Source organism: Loa loa (assembly GCF_000183805.2).
Source record: "Loa loa unplaced genomic scaffold supercont3.7, whole genome shotgun sequence".
Lineage (NCBI taxonomy): Eukaryota > Metazoa > Nematoda > Chromadorea > Rhabditida > Onchocercidae > Loa > Loa loa.
The window spans coordinates 599,450-616,366 of record NW_018108187.1 but is presented as its reverse complement, the minus strand read 5'-3'; the positions used below and the strand labels follow the sequence as shown (position 1 = coordinate 616,366).

The 16,917-nt window shown below is 31.4% G+C and overlaps 3 protein-coding genes across 3 annotated transcripts; 2 read left to right on the top strand and 1 right to left on the bottom strand.

Moving 5' to 3' along the window:
• Positions 1–2,624: 2,624 nt before the first annotated feature.
• LOAG_00355 (hypothetical protein) lies at positions 2,625–7,341 on the top strand (the record flags this gene model as incomplete). The annotated part of the gene is made up of 5 exons (XM_003135895.1): positions 2,625–2,705; positions 2,842–2,967; positions 4,838–4,975; positions 6,326–6,440; positions 7,271–7,341. The coding sequence occupies 5 exons, from the start codon at positions 2,625–2,627 to the stop codon at positions 7,339–7,341; spliced, it is 531 nt and encodes a 176-aa protein (XP_003135943.1).
• Positions 7,342–8,604: 1,263 nt separating this feature from the next.
• Positions 8,605–9,163, top strand: LOAG_00354 (hypothetical protein; the record flags this gene model as incomplete). Its single annotated transcript, XM_003135894.1, has 3 exons — positions 8,605–8,616; positions 8,712–8,779; positions 8,989–9,163. 3 exons carry the CDS (start codon positions 8,605–8,607, stop codon positions 9,161–9,163), a joined length of 255 nt encoding a protein of 84 aa, XP_003135942.1.
• A 1,867-nt stretch (positions 9,164–11,030) lies between these two features.
• On the bottom strand, positions 11,031–15,437 carry LOAG_00353 (hypothetical protein). The gene is made up of 12 exons (XM_020445409.1): positions 15,349–15,437; positions 15,174–15,204; positions 14,624–14,684; positions 14,284–14,429; positions 13,841–13,975; positions 13,509–13,609; positions 13,161–13,296; positions 12,676–12,833; positions 12,124–12,267; positions 11,773–11,932; positions 11,555–11,622; positions 11,031–11,320 (listed from the first exon to the last, which is right to left on the bottom strand). Exons 1-12 carry the CDS (start codon positions 15,372–15,374, stop codon positions 11,215–11,217), a joined length of 1,272 nt encoding a protein of 423 aa, XP_020304125.1. The 5' UTR covers positions 15,375–15,437; the 3' UTR covers positions 11,031–11,214.
• Positions 15,438–16,917: the final 1,480 nt, after the last annotated feature.

Below are 16,917 nucleotides of genomic sequence, written 5' to 3'. Positions count from 1 at the left end.
GCACATAATTTTCATATTCCATCCGTTTTTATTTCTTTTCCACATGAGATCCGTTTCCTTCGAAAATTTGTTTTTCTGCTACACTAAAATGCAGTGATTTTATTAAAACGGAAAATTCACTTTTCAGATCCTTTTGAAATATGTTTCATTAAATTTTATAATTTTTCTTCATTCGATTTTTTCTTTTTTACTTTTTCATTAAAAAGATTTAGTAAGTCAATCTAAATAGGATTAAAAAGTGAATTTTTCAAAAGACACCGAACTCAAAATTAACATGTGTTTTAAAAAGTAGTTCGCATATTTTTTTTAGCAACTTTATAGAGTGCCAATAATAAAGTATCTCAAAGTGAACAACGTAATGTCTGTTTTATTCGTCAGTCTTTCTACCCAATCCAGAACACTCCTGTAAACATAACACTATGTTATAGAAATCAAATGATGAGTTGGATCGCTGTTGTGGTAAGTACTGGAAAATATCAAGCAACAGTCGGAGGGATCAACCAATCGTTTATATGAAATTAGGTCATTGAACTACCTATTGATGGTCCACATCGTAAAATTTTATAACAGGAAAAAAGCACACATTTAAAAATTTCGTAACTTGGACGTCGAGGATTTCGAAAGCCAGTATAAAAATCACACAAGACAGCAACTTCTTCATATAGTCAGATTATTTTATAGTGTCGGATTTTGCTAAAGGACAGGCAAGAAGGTAGGGTTTCAAGCAATGAAACAGAGGTTGAAAAAAAAAAAAAAGAAACAGATGAAAAGATGCCTGAAACAGATGCCTGACAGCGGTTTTTCTGTAACTTGAATACGTATTGTCCTTTTATTTACTTGTAGCTGTCAATAGTTGTTAACTGCTTATAAAATTCAAAATAATCCTATGACGTGAGCGAAATATCGATTAAAAATAGTCAGCAGCTGTAATTAATACATGGATATCAAGTGCCTAACTGAGGTGGATGTGGATTAATGCTGGGTTAATAAAGTAAAACAGTGCACTGCAAATGAACCTACTATGAAATAAATTTGTATAGTTTATTGGATGTGCAATACTTCAAACTATACAATTGGAGATGATGTAGTAAGTGGACGAGAAAATGATGACAAAATGAACAGGATAAGCAAGCAAAGAAGTGAACATACTGATAAACTATCTAATCGACTTTTCGAGAAATCTTGAATTATTGCGTTTTATTCTGGAAAACTGGCATTAACTTTATATATGAACAGGATAAGTGAGCAAAGAAATGAACATACGGACAAACTATCTGATCGATTTTTCGAGAAGTCTTGAATTGCTGCGTTTTATTCCGGAAAACTGGCATTAACTTTATATTAAGTAGTGATCATGACGACTTCTTCACCCACATGCATTTTAGAGAAAGGAAACCAAACAATTTAAAGGAATTTTAATTTGTAATGATTATGGTGCACTTCACTCTCTAGTCCATTCCAGTGTCACTTGAGATGTCGTCTGTGTTAAATTAAATTCTGTCTGTGATACAGATTCTATTAGGTCAAATTCAATTCACTTTCTCTATCACTTCCAAAATTACTACTACTACAATGATGTCTGACTATGTTGAATGTCCTCACTTGCATCAACTACTTATGAATTATCATCCTTCACTCTACCAATTACTTTATTGACATTATTAGGAAGCATGAAATTGTAGTTGCCCAGTTTATTTTGGTATCATTTTAATTGAGTTGCGAATTACAAATCTTCAATGATACCACTACTTCCTGTAATGTAGAGATTATCGCATAACCCCATATCGAGACTGCTTCCAATTCTCGATCACATGATATTGTCTTTACCAAAAGTTCACCACCACTTCATAATTTAGTGACGAATGATAACGGAATTATTGTCAAAAGAATATTTGTCTTCACTTTTAGATGTCTCTTTAATAGATTGGGAAGAATAATTTTTTCTACCAAATCTCAAACTCATTCTTCTGAAAATTCAACTTTATTTAGTTAATTTCCTTTGCCTAAATTGATCGCTGTGAACTTTTCCACTAAACAATCTCACTTATAATAATTAAACTTCCTTAACTTTTCATAACATTAGAAGTTAATTGGATTTAGAGCGTAAATAATTTTCTCGATGAGATGAACTAAATACTCTATGAGAGACAGTACTTTCAGAAAGGAACATATAATAACTGAGTCTACAACCTTGAAATAATGTTGATAACATCGAGGTCAATGTGGTATTTTGCATTACAGATGCATATCACCATCTAATGAGAGGACCTACTTTTCTTTCAGTTAAACTTTTTCCCATGGTATCTAAAAAACAGTATCCAAAGGGTGTATAATTAACTGAATTTCTTATCCCCATTGCTTTATATCACAGTTATTGATTACTTCTGCTGATTTTATCAAATATAGACATATATTTGTTTAATTCATTTTATATTCTCTTTCCTTTCAAAGGTCATAAGTTCATTGCTATTATCACTTTGGACAGACATATTTTCTTCTTTTAGCTATTTCAAAATGTATATAACGTTGAGAAACTTACAGAAAATGAATGATTAATTTTTGCACTGATGATTGATACTACTTGATGCTCTTTTAGCAGACGAAGTGAAATATTGTCAGATCAAATGGAAAATGTGACATGTCGCCCTGGCTTTTATCTTTACGGTCATATCGATCAGCAGATTGATTACGATCTGTATAACCGTGTTAGTGATTCCATCTTCACAACAGCATTCAATTACTACATTATTTTATTTCCCTTTGTGAGAGTCGAGTCCTGAACATTTGTCACTTTTTAAATTCAGAATATCAGTTTTTCTTTTTTTATTTTTCAAAAATCAGGATTTTACAGTACTTATTTCCCAGCTCTCAGTCCTATATTCTTTTGACGAAGTTTTTGTTAATTTCTATGAACACGATGATCAAAAAGCAGCAAAATACCTTAAAGCGATGAATAAACAACCACAGGTAGTATTTTCCATCTTAAGTTCTCCAATATTCAACAGGTATCGTCAAACTCAAACGGAATATTAAAGGAATTTTTTAAATCATTTTATTGGAGGTTGAATGATGAAAATTGATGGATTAACTGTTGAGTCATTTGTAGAAACAAAATGATTATTAATTAAAATTTTGAAACAAAAAGAATCAGGCTAGTAAAAGTCATTTGGAATTAAAATATGATAAATTGAATAAATGACAAATATTTGTTCAATCCTTTAAAGAAATGGAAACAATACAAATATCTTTTTCCACTTTATCAGTATTTCTGTTAATGATTTCCCTAAACATTTTGTTTTACTTCGACGATTCTGTTGGATATCGGAAAGAGCATAAGATGAAGAATAATATTTTGATTGGAATATAGCTAAAATTGCATGGGTGATAAAAAGAATTACTGGAAAGTGATAAGAAAACATAACTGCCAAACATTCTTTTGAATATTCCATCATAAATTTACATTCTTTACTATTTTAATATCATTTTCGAATGGCTTATTACATTCCATTTTCTCCTAAACAATCAAAAGTTGAATATAGTTATCATGTTAGCCTAGGAAAGTACAGTTATCTCAAAAACCTTTAAGAAATTTGAGCTATCAAATCATCGAAGTTAAACCATCATCTAGAATAAAAGAGATTCAAAAGGATTCGGATCTCTTCTGATTTATTAACATGTGGTTATGCCATTAGCAAAAGATTTTAATATTTTAATATTTCACTTTAAAACTCTTCCATCGAAAACTTTTCGAATTTAATTCTAAAAAGCTTAAAACTTTGATGTATATCATTTGATTTTGTTAATTTTTATAGGAAAAAAAGAAAAAACTATCGATTATATGATAAAAGCTGAAAGTTTTGTTAAACTTTCTCGTATTTTGTTAAATGAAGGAAAATTTAAAGAACTATCTCGGTTTATGTTTAACAAAAGTTAATATAAACTATATTTTCATAATACTTCAAACTAGTATGATTGCGTATTTCTTAGTAATTTAATTAAAACATTTAATTATTTTCATTTCGAAGATAATTTGGTGGAAGATATTAAGGAGAAACTACAAGGAGTTGAAGGAAGAGACTGAAAGCTATTTTATTTTACATATATTTTTAATACTAAATAGATTACAACATTTCCTTTTATCATTAATCCATTCTTTTCATCATGTTTCTTCCAAAATCACTCCTATTAAGGCTGACCATAAATCCTGTTTTGTCAAGAAATCTCTTATAAGAAAATTAAAATTATGAATTGGAATATGAATGATGTTAGTAAAGTTTGTTGTCCAAATCGTTCATCCTCTGGAATAGCTGAACTGTCTCAATGAACCATTTTACATTATCTTAATATCATTATTTATCATCACGACAAGCAATACTTCAATTTTCCTTTCGATACCATTCGAATTCATTTAGAATTAATAATATCTTTCCTAATATGAGAGATTTTGTACACTTAGTAAGTTCTACACTCATTCACCCATTCACCTGCCCTCTCAATTAATAAATAGGACTGTTTTTGATACCTTTTAATGTTGCATTGATGATCATAAATTTAGTAAGCTTCAGTCCATGCTCTTCCAATAAGAGATCGTTTTGTATTTGATATCATATTCTTCTCAACGGAGATATAGAATGGACTTTGGGGTTAAAAAAGAAAAATTATAAATTGATGGGGCGACAGCAACATGGCCTAATTTCTTGTAGTATTAAGCGATGCATGTTCCTTTTTTGGTTTTACCGCCATTGCATTGCTATTCTTTCACCATTCGTTCTCTCCCTCTTTCTTATCTCAGATTATTTCTGTTTTTATGAAATTTTTTGAAGAATCCATCTTTCAGGTTAATAAGAAAAGGATAGCCGACACAACAGGGCCATTCCCCGTCAATTATTTCTCCAACATCAATTTTTATCCACCTTTTTCCTTGTCGACATTTGGTACTGTCCAATATTATTGTACCAATACCTTCGCCAGTCAGGTTTTTTCAATGATTCTCATTATTACTACACCAAAATTCAAAGGCTGTCAAATTATTATTAATTAAATAAAGATAGCCTTAGTTGTAATTGTCACAGTCTATTCAATCAAGTTATGAGGACTAGCTGTTTTCAGATCTGCGAAGACTTGAAAATAGAATATTCGGAAGGCGTGATTTCATGATAGGTCAAGGAGGTTTTATCATTATATCATTATAGGAGATTCCAATCAGAAGCATATTTGAAATAGCAATTTAATCCATCAGTCACTTAGAAACTCAGTAAGAAGATCTTTTAAAAAAGATATTACTTTTAAAAAGTATTTTGTTTTCTAAATGGATTTATTCAGGAAAATATGAAATCATCGATTTCAAAATGATTTAGACAATTAAAGAAATTAACTTCCGTTATAAACAAAAATAAGCAGAATTCGTTTTGATAACTGTCTTTCTTTACTGGCTTAGCTTTAGTGGCTTAGCTTACTTTGCTTACTTTCCTTCATTTTTTGTCCGTTTCTTGGCTGATTTATCGAAAAATAGGATTTTTAAGAATTAAAATATCATTTAATGAGGTAAACTTAAAAGTTTTTTTACTCTTTCAACAATGAAAACTTCATATTTGAGAAAAGATTCAATACTAAAGCAAATATTAATGTCTTGGCTTTCCAAAGTTTTATCAATTCTACACTAATTCTTTTCTCAAACAGTATGAAATAAAACATTTCATAATCTTGAACAACTACCTATCTCTTCAATATTTTTTCAATCTAATTTTTCAATGCCTATTAAGTCATCAAAATCACTTAATAATATAATAATACTTTGCCAGCTTATGATAAATCATTAGTATGCTGATAACAGGTTATTTAAAGATTCAATAATCAGGACATTAACAAGGACATATACATTGCTTAACAATTAATTTTCTCAGTACAATTTGCATTAAAGAAGATTGGTACTATTCGTAGCTATTTATAATGCTCCCGAGAGTTTTCTGATTGTGAAAATTTGGAACGGAAAATCTGCGGGAGTATTACAAAGTGCTGGGAACAGTATGAATTTTTTGAATCAGTAATTAGGCAGTGTATCCCTCTGACTGATACAAAGACGCCCAATGAGTCATCAAAACTACGACTTTTCATGACGGTGTGATTATATGCTGGACACGGACAGCTGTGGACCATTGGTAATTCCTTAATAGGCTGTTGTCGAGTAGCCTAATGAAACTAACCTAATTTTTCTTGTTTCATAATTTTATCTAATTACTACTACTGTAATAAGATATTGTGCGGACACTTACTAGAAGATAATGAAAATTTCTTATTTTCGATTGTCATAATGAAACAATTTTAGGAACCTATAAATTACTCAGTAGATGTTTTACAATCGCCAATGTGCGCCGCTCAAAGTGTAGTGGTTCAACAACAGCAACGATTCTCAGACATATACTCTGATTTACAGGATTCTGGTTTTCTTTTTGACTCAAAAACCATGCTTGAAAAGGTAAAAGTTTCGTAGCTTAAACTGATGATTAAAATTACGAACTGAAATCCAATTGTTTCAATGCTACTAATTACTTTTATTTTTTTTTTAATTTGGCTCCAATCAAAATTTATTTCTTACCTTTTACAGTACTAGTTGCCATATCCTTGGCATTACAGCTTTTAGCAATGATTTTTTGACTAATTTTGATAAGACTCATTGATAATTTCTAATCTCGCTATGCTGTTAATATCAATTCTTTACTTCTTCTTTTTTGATTTTAAGTTCTCAGTTTGTTGTTTTCGATATTACCTTGAATATGATTTCCTTGCCAACCTTTTTACATTTACCCAAAGTTCATATAAATATCACTGTGAAAATATTACCCTCTCAAGTTGATTTCCTTCGGAGCATAACAAAAGTCTTTCTGGTTTGATAAATTTTCTTTTTGCAATTTACTCAGTCAAATAATTTTTTAATTCCTTTATTTACTACTAATTCAGCGGAATCTATTAAAATTCAATTTCTGGCCTGAACTCCATCTCTCCTAGCCCTTTTCATTCCTTAGTCTGCTTTGTTGTTTTTGATAATCAGCTTTATCTCTTACCCCCATTATCTCATTATCTGGCTTTAACGCTTCATTTTCACTAACATGAGATGACCATTTGTATCATCCTCGCTTCCTACCTCCATTATTACTTCCATACTTTCCATTCATCGGTTCAGTATATTCTTTTCAAATATTCTTTATTTCCAGCTGAAATGTCCTTAATCAACCAATTATCCTTCATTTATGTTTGTCATTCGTTTTTGAAGGTTTTGCATTGACAAAGTCACCTCAAATTAGCGACACTTACAAATTCGTTGTTCCAATGAACGAAAAATGAATCTGATTGCTTTGAAGTTATATTAATTAAACTGACGACAAGTACAATTTTCTGATTACTCATCGAATTTGGCTCATACTACCAACTTAGCGTGAATTTCTTGAGAATTGCTAGTTTAATAATAAAGAAATATTGATTTAGAAACACGAAACTATAAACGATATAATATGCAAATTTCGAAGTTATTTAAACCACTAAGACATGGATTGAGTAAAATTAAAACTTCTATATTTGTATTTAAAATAAAGTTTGAGTTTGTTTTAATTGGCTGGATATTCGCAACAAAAAGTGGAGAAAGTATAGGCATTAGCAGATAGCATTGATAATGAACAAGAAAATCACGGGCATTAGCAGATAGCATTGATAATGAACAAGAAAATCACGGGCATTATCAGATAGAATTGATAATGAACAAGAAAACCGCGAACTTAAATGCGTATCAAAAATGGCATCAATCTGTCCATTCTTCAGAGACCACAATACACACTGATAAGATGATTTCCGCCGTTTGATTGCAGGCAGTCTTTTCAAAAATTTTCAGTTCGATGAAACGTCACCGCGATACAAAATCAAGTTAATTATGTGGCTTGCATTATTATTCATTCTGGTTGGCATGGCTGTTGTTATACTCATACTTACAATTTCAAAAAGTTATCCTTACTTTGATTTTATTCATAAAATATTTTGATAAGTTAATACAGAATCGTTGATGGGTCGAACAACTTCTTTAACGACAGGAAAACTTTTGTAAAAAGATATAAAAGAAAAAGATCATTTAAATCTAGTTTGGATATTTTATTAATATGCAATTTTGTCATAATGAAATGCTCAATGTTACATTCTGTGCCAGAATGCTATTAGTCTAATGAAGATAGTAACTGCAAAGTGATTGTAAACTATAAAATGAATGGCAAGATTGACATCAATTAAGACAATACTTGACGACATTTTGATCGTAACAGTATATTAAGCAACGTTTGAGATTCTATTGGTCTCTACGATGCGAAGAATAGATCAATGATATGAAACAATGCGGTAATTTGTAGCGCAAACAGTCTCCTCAGCATCATTCTATGCATTGCATCGTTTGGAGGGTCATTTTCTCATCACAGAAGGACCATTGCTTAAATTCGATGGAAAGTTATTGCAAAAGAATACTGATGAATTCATAATACATGCTAACAAAATACAACGACAGGTGCCATAAGTTATCACTTGCATATCTTTACTTCATTTCCATTCTTCCATCAAATTCTCTGAAAGATGCATGGGATGGTTACTTCGTATGCAATTATTTCTCCTCATTTTCCATGACACTATTTCATTTTATACAATTTATTTAAACATGTAAATGAAAGATGAATTTTTAGTTAAATCTTATCTATCGAAAGAGCACATATGGACCATTATATGTTGCCTCTGAAGTGACAAAGTTCAGGTAAGGACGGATATTTTAAACAATCTTTTCTACATTCATTTTGAACATTGTGTTGTCAAAAAGTTGCTGAAACTTTTTTGGAAAACAAACAATTTCATCAAAACACGCATTAAAACTTTAGTTATTAACATTGAGGATTATACCTTACAAAAATTGCTTTAAGAATAATGCGCAATATGCTTTTTCTTTTCCGGCAATTTAATTTGCAGATTCGTACCAGCAATACCAGCTATTGATGTAACATTCATTCTGAAGACACAGTTTGATTTGAATATCGATGTCTTCAATTTCTTGTCTATATTAAGGAACTATGTACGGGATCGTGGATTTGATGGGAATACAATTGATGACAAAAGTATCAGCCTTGAAATCAAACGTGTTTGATGACAACACTATTATCATTAATAGGTTTCGTATTTCTTAAAAATTTTAGATATTAACTCATCAACTCAATTCTGTAAGGAAGTAACATATCTTCGCTATGAACATTTTATTTAAGAGATTATGGTAATATTTAATCTTTTGCTAAAATTGATCAGTGTTAGGAAAGAATAATTACTGTTGTAAATATACAGTCGTTCTCCAAAATTTCAGATCAGATCAAGGAAATAAGGATGAAGTGTTGTGAAAAGAATAAATAAGACGAGGGAGTTATTTCATAACCAATAATTTGAAAATAGTGAACATTTTAAAAAAGACGAAGCCATCTTGTCCACATTGGGCTTTCTAGATCACATTTCAGATCAAATTATATCTCTTCCTGCACTACTACATCACCCTTAGAACACATAGTGCTTAAGAATAATCATATTGATCGAACTTGCGTTTGATTTGATCTAAATATTTCCTTGAACTTGCAAACAGTTCTATGTTCTTTACTTTACCACAATTAAAATTGCTGCTTTTGACTGTTTGTCTCTTCCTTCAATACATGTGTCTAGGGCTTTTATTCACTGCCAGTAGAAATATCAGAAACAGTAAAGAACTAGTACAAACAATACGTGGATAGACTGAGACAAAACAGAAGGAGAGAAATACATTATAGGACTATTTGGGCGGAAATGAAACGCCATATTAAATGCTATCGCAAAAGTATTTTAAACAAAGCTGACTAAATAAGTGAAATGGATAAGTTGAATGTGAATAAATAGTAATAGAAGTGGGAAAAGAATAAGACATATTATCCGGAATGTTCATATGATTTAAGAGGAGAAGCCAACTAACACATGGCCAGATCAACAAAGATAATTATTTTGAATATTGTTAGCTCACATAGATTGCAAATGATTCAGATACAAGTTGCATTTAAAAACAACTAAAGATAAATATCTGTTACAAATTAAGCATTAACTTTTCCCCTTGTCAAGTAAAAACATTTTTTGTTAGCAAATAAATGGTTGGAAAATCTCTCTTCCAGAAGGAAAAAATGAACAGAAGAACCATATCTGAGAGAAACTCCTTCTCATCCAGTTAAATTCCAGATTATTTTGATTAACTACAAAAGAATTTGATCCCTAAACTTCGCCATTCCTCAGCGGAATGCTCATCACTAACGTTTTTCACTAAATCCATATATCCAAACCAATAACCAGTAGGTTTCGAATCACAATGTAGTTCTAACAGCACAAGTGTTGAGCATTGAAAATTGTGTGGATTAAAAGTGGGCAAATTAAATTTAGTGATTGAAAGAAAAGTAATTAGTTGACCAGCTCTTAAACATCACTTTCATAAATAATAAATAGAATATCATTAAAAAAATAAAGGTTGTTAAATTCACTCACTCTATCAAAAGAAGGGCATGTTCTGAACTCTGAAGATTAAAAAAAGATTACATGCAACAAAATCGTGTTTCAGGGTATGAAAAAAGAAAAGCACAGTGGAAATGTAAGAGAACCAAAGGAATAATAAAAGAATCACAAATAGTTTTGTAACAAACAAGAAAAAAACCCGTTCATTCTCTGGAAGTCAACTTTAAAACATATTGTAAATAATTAGATTATGCAGACATCATGATGTAAAATGAGGTGTAACTTGCAAAAATATCTAGTCTCATAAATTATATCGAGGATGAACGCGAAATATGAAAATAACTACTGGTGAAGATCAGACCACTCGCAACCAAAAGAAATACTTCACTTACTACGCCAGAAATATTTCTGTACTTGGAAATTTCTAGTCGAAAATCAACGAAAACGTACTGGAAGAATCGACTACAGAAATTAAATCAAAATTTTGAAAATGATCATTACTACCACCATAAATATTTTGTTTACTAAAGCTTTCATCTTCGCATGACAATAAGAAAATTGAGAATCTTTACAACATAACAGGATTGTAAGACGTCTCTTTGTTTGAATGCATAAATACAATTTCAAGAGATGCCAAATTACACCATAAATCGAATAAACACTTACAATGAAGAAGCCAACAAGGTTTCAGAATGGCTCAAATGGGTCGTCATTCTGATTAGCTGCTCGAACTCGTAATCGAGCGAAATCTTCGAAAATGATATCTTCATCCTCGACCCTTGGTAAATCAAAGCTGAAATGAATATCCAAATAACAGCAGAATGCAAATTAAAATAATACCAGGTAAAGCATGTGATAATAGGTTTCGATTTCTGAAAAGCAGAGATTGTGCATGTAACAATTGTTAAATTAGAAGCATTGGTTCAGAGAATTTTATCCATTCCCAAAGAAAGGAAAATCATTTCCGAAGAAAAGTTATTTTGAAACTTCGAAAGTTGACGTTATTGCCATAATAGACTGAACTAACGTGTCAAGTTGTATGAGATCCACATTAAGCCCTTCATTATTTAGTGGACTTTTTGTCCTCTGCTGTTCCTGAAAAACTTATCATAATATATTTCTCAAATCAGTATGCTTGAGAGCGCTGACAGTAAAACCAAATCACTTTCTCAAAATTCAGGAAAGAAATTTTAATAGAAACATTAACTTTAACATTAACTTGCATTAACATTAATATTAACTTACACGTCGCTCTTCAGTGCTTTCCAAAGGCTTTGGATGTGTTAACGTGAAAGGCAATTCGGCGGTTAATTCCCCTCCAAGTGGACCACTAATATTTAAACGCACTTTTACTTTATACTGTACAACAATTCCAAGATTTTCTTTTGTTGTCTCTGACGACAAACTGCAAAAAATCATTGCAGGACTTAGAAACATATCTGACAATATCAACAAATGAAATTTCAAACCTAGATCCTAGATAAAAGCGTAAACTATCTGAATTTGAAGAAGATACTTTTCACTGCTACATAAAACTGAATTTTAAGAAGACATTCTTTAGAAACAGTAAGAAACGACAAAAAATTATTCACTTACGATGTCGATGAAGCTAAACTGGTATCTTCATGTTTCAACTGTCCATCCAAAGCAAGACCTCGTTTGTCTTTGTTGTTTGAAAGTAATGGGCAAAGAGTATAAACTTTGGATAATGTTGCCCCTGGTCCTACAGGAAAGCCTTCACTGGAAAAAAGAGTGAAACGTTTTGTGAATATCGCGGAAGAAATGAAACTGTAAGTGCTCAACATTATAATATTTAATTTAATGAATAAGCCAAGCCGAAGTTTTATTCATTTGCTGTAAGAATTTGCTGTCTCCATGTTTTTATAAATCACAGTGACAACAAATTAAGCCCAAGAGAAGTTAAAGTGAATTTGAAAAGTACTTCACATTCAAAAATGATATATTAAACAACAAACTGCACATAACCAAGTAACAAGCGCGCTTGTTTTATTTTACATCAAGAAAATATAGCCGCTGACCACAAAGATGGATGAAGATGATATGTTTTTTAATATAATGTCAGTCCGAATCGAAAACAATCATGACAAAGAAAGCAAACTCGATAATAGCGAAAGATGGAAAACTAACGTTGACTCAATCTTCGCAACTTCACATGTATAGGATGCAGTAGTAAAAAGGCATATATCGGCAATCTGAGTAATGCAGGCTTTTATTTTTTTCACCGTCTTGTTACTGTTGTTTTGGATGTGAACATTCACTGCTATTGACTCACCATGATAATACATCTATAGTTTTCGGAAAAGTGATTGCACAAGTAATTAAAATAAGAAAACTAAAGGGATCGAAAAAAGACAAGCATAATCTCCCTGCAAAAGGGTGAATGAGCATCACACTATTTTTCCAAGTTATTTTCCGATATAACACATTTTGATATGTGTGTAAATAAGCAGTTATTTCTGCTGTCCAGCGTATTCAATAGTTGCTTAATAAATACCTTTCTAGTCTCCATTCACCTACACACCTGCATACGAGCATAATCAAACAGTCGAATTCTGGGCTTAAGGTTTGAAATAAAAGGCGAATGTTTCATTAGAAATATACCCATAAACTACCTCTTTATCGAGTGATGCTTCCAAATGCAACGAGCCGGAACTCATCATGAACTCTTTGGTTACTTCGATGGTTGGCTGAGGACGATTTTTATACGGTGCATAAGTTAATTTTCGTATAGCTAGGCGTACACTGTTACTAAAAAAATCATGGTCGTCTTCTAATTTCTTGTTTGCTTTTTTCATTTATATATGTTGATTAATACAAGCAACATCGATAAATCGCTTTTTCTTTCATTTATAATGAAACGTAAAAAAGAAAGAAATCCCATCCACAACATGTCGCACGTGTTATTCTTGTTATCCAATTATTATTATTATTTTTTTTAAATTGCTATTTTAAAACCTCACTGTTTCTTTGGTTTATCGACACTGGTGCCCTCAAGAGATTCTACAACTGTTTTTAACTCGAAATCAACTCCGCATGGCTTCCCTGTGTCACCTTGGGCAGGCTAAAAACATCTACTTATATATCACAATTATAAAATTTAGTGTTGAAAAATACGAAGATTCTGCGAACGTAGGTAAATAGATTACTTGACGATCTTGCAACAGTGCAAATATAACTTGATCTTCTATATTCTATAATATCTGATAGGCCAACAAATATACGATAATTCTTAAAAATCCAAATTGGTAAATGAAGAGAAATTATTAGAAAAGAAGCAAATTTATTAAAGAACCTGCAAGGTTACACTTGACGCTGAATGAGTCGGAATCTGAAACCAAAATGGATATGCATTGGTCCCTAACTTTTTTTTCAGTCTTTCCTGTAATCGTGTCAATGGTCGAAGATGTAAAGCGTCCACTGGATATACCTTAAAAATGCAGTAAGATAATCAGTAATCATAATGCAACCACCCTTTGACTTTTCTCAGAGTAACAGTTAAACGAAAAAATTTAGTACTGGTCACAATATACCACAGACTTATATAAGGACAAAGATACTGAAGTTCAGAATCAGGATAACTAACATAGGCCAGAAAGCACGAAAAATAAACCAGGCGAGCTTGCGTAACAGTTGTTTTTTCGACGGTCTTAGTGTCATCAAAAACAAATAATTCAACCAAAACTTATTGAAATTAATCAATTATTTGAATTTGAGAAAGCAAAAAAGGAATGTAACCTGAAAAGTCTGTGAGATCAAATCTTTTCTGAAAGTTAAACCTAACACATCCAAATCTTCGCGACCATAACGAAATGCTGCCAAAAGATAAGCAGTGATCTTCCTGTTTTCCCTGATATAATCTTCATCGATTAAAACCATACCATCTATTAAATTAATAAAAATTATCACCATGATTTATGAAACTACATGAAGTGGAATCAACACTCCAACACTGTAGTAAATAAGAATGAATAACAGATAAATTGAAGAATATTCAGTGCTCATGGTGTAAATTAATGGTTTAACAGCCATTTTACTTGACTCAGAACAGAACATGTTGTAAAAAACAGGAACAAACCTATCAAATCAACAAAATTCCCGTGGTCGATAAAATCCCTTTTGCCCAAATAGGTTGTAATCTGAAGTATTTAAGAGATTCCAATTTTTGAATTATCAACAACTTCCACTGTCATTTACTGAAGAATGACAGTCTAAGCAAGATACAGTTTGCTATTTTCCCGTTCCAACATGCAATATATAGGTGTTCTGGAGTGACAGCAGTGAAATCATACTAGTTTAATAGTGTTACTTCGATATCGTATCAGTACAGTTCATTATTCCAATGGAAGGTATTAGTGAGATATTGGTGACAAAAAACCATAATTAAAGTGAAACATCCATAGAGGCAGACAAGATAGCAGAGAGCCACTAAAGAATGGAACTTCTCTATCCACCGGAACAAGTAAGACAGCAGAGAAGCAACTGAAGAAGCAAAACCCATGAAAATAAATAAGCCAAAATTGAAAACAGAAGCTACAATAAATTTAAGGCTTAACAGAGAGTAATGTTATTAAAATGAAATAATAGCTAACTTTATCTCATTTAAAAACTTTTCAAGCGGGACAAACCTTGCCATTTGGGCTTGTCTTTTTGAAGACCCTGAAAATAAGTCGTTCACTTATGTTTAACCATTCTACTGAAAAATTCGATTCTAACTTCAACAAATCATCACTTTCCAGTATCACATAACATCCCATAAAATAAATCAACTTGAGCTGATATCATAAATTTACAGAAATTAACCTTGTTCCAGCCCTTCTTTCGTCCATTTCAACAGCAGAGTGAACGTTTCTCAGTCAACAGCAAATAAACAGAACCGAATCTTGAATGCTGTAATAAAGTCACCATATTAAGAAAAAAGAATGATTTATCCAATTGTGTGAACGATGATAAAGAGTGAAAGTGATCGGATACAGCAAAATAATTCACTGTTAGGAATCGAACTAGTAATTCTTCAGCGATATTACACAACTTCAGCAAATTACTCCAGCACAAGTTATTACTAGACATTAATCATCGAACACAACTATTTGAAAATGAAGCAAACAGGTAACTTCCATCTACTGAATACACTATAGGATAGACAAAAACAAAACCCGAGGAAGAATATTTCTCAGAACTTTCCATTTCTTGAATATCTTATCCAACTATTATTATCAATAAGATTTCCCAGATGAATTCAGTGAATGCAGCTTTCACTTGTGTCAATCAATACAGGTGGACTTGCAAAGTTGAAAGTGCAATTTCAACAACTTAAGCTATTTTTCATAAAGTTTGAATCCAGAGGAGGAAGAATAGTAAATGAACGGACTTCGTAAACGTGCTCTTTTGTCCTTTTTTTTCTTCTAATTCTGAAAGTAAAATGGAACTGAACGACCCACGATCTAAGCAAACCCTGGGGCACTTCCTAAGTATTTCACTGGCAACTCGGACACTGACCTCCTCTTCATGTTGCCAACGAATAAGTATTTCCACTCTATTCTACCTCCTATTCCAACCCCAATCCTTGGGGTACTGTATACCGTAGCATATTTCATACCTTGTTCCTCGCCCGTCGAGTTTATTTTGCTTTGCTGCGTTGTCGTAAAAGGTATTCTTTTGTCAATTTTCTGAATCTCAAACGATCACCCTATAATCTCAAACGATCTTATCATCATTTTTTCTCTTATCAGTGGACTTCTCTTATCAGTGGACTCATCAGTGGTTCATCTGCAGTAATTAGATAACTTCCTATAGGCAAAAGTCTACAATTAATTTGAACAAAATCGAAATCTATTCTCTCTGACTAATTTCAGCTTTGATTAGATTTGTTAATTGAGAAAATAGCAACACATTCTGTTCATTTGTCCTTTCTGAAACAATAATGCAAGCTTATTCATCCATTGTGCAAAGTGCTATTTAAATCATTTTATAATTTCTATTCAGTTGATGTAGTTCAGACATTTCAATATTACCTATGAAACTCATAGCTAAAAAATAATGGATTGGGCTGTAGAAAAGGAAGAAAAAAGGAGTCGTTGTCATTCGGAAAAATGAAAATCTTTTTAATTAAAAAATTTCAAATATAACTTCGAGTAGATGTTACTAAAATGAAGGAAAATGGAAAAAGATTATGATCAAATAAGCCTTATATGAATAGAACCGAAAATATAGCAATCCGTAGAGAAACAGTATATGGTAGATTCATCAGTATTATTTATTGCTATTACTATTACGAATTGTTATTATTAAATTGTTATTATTATTATTATTATTATTATTATTATTATTATTATTATTATTATTATTGTTTGTTTATTATTTATTATTATC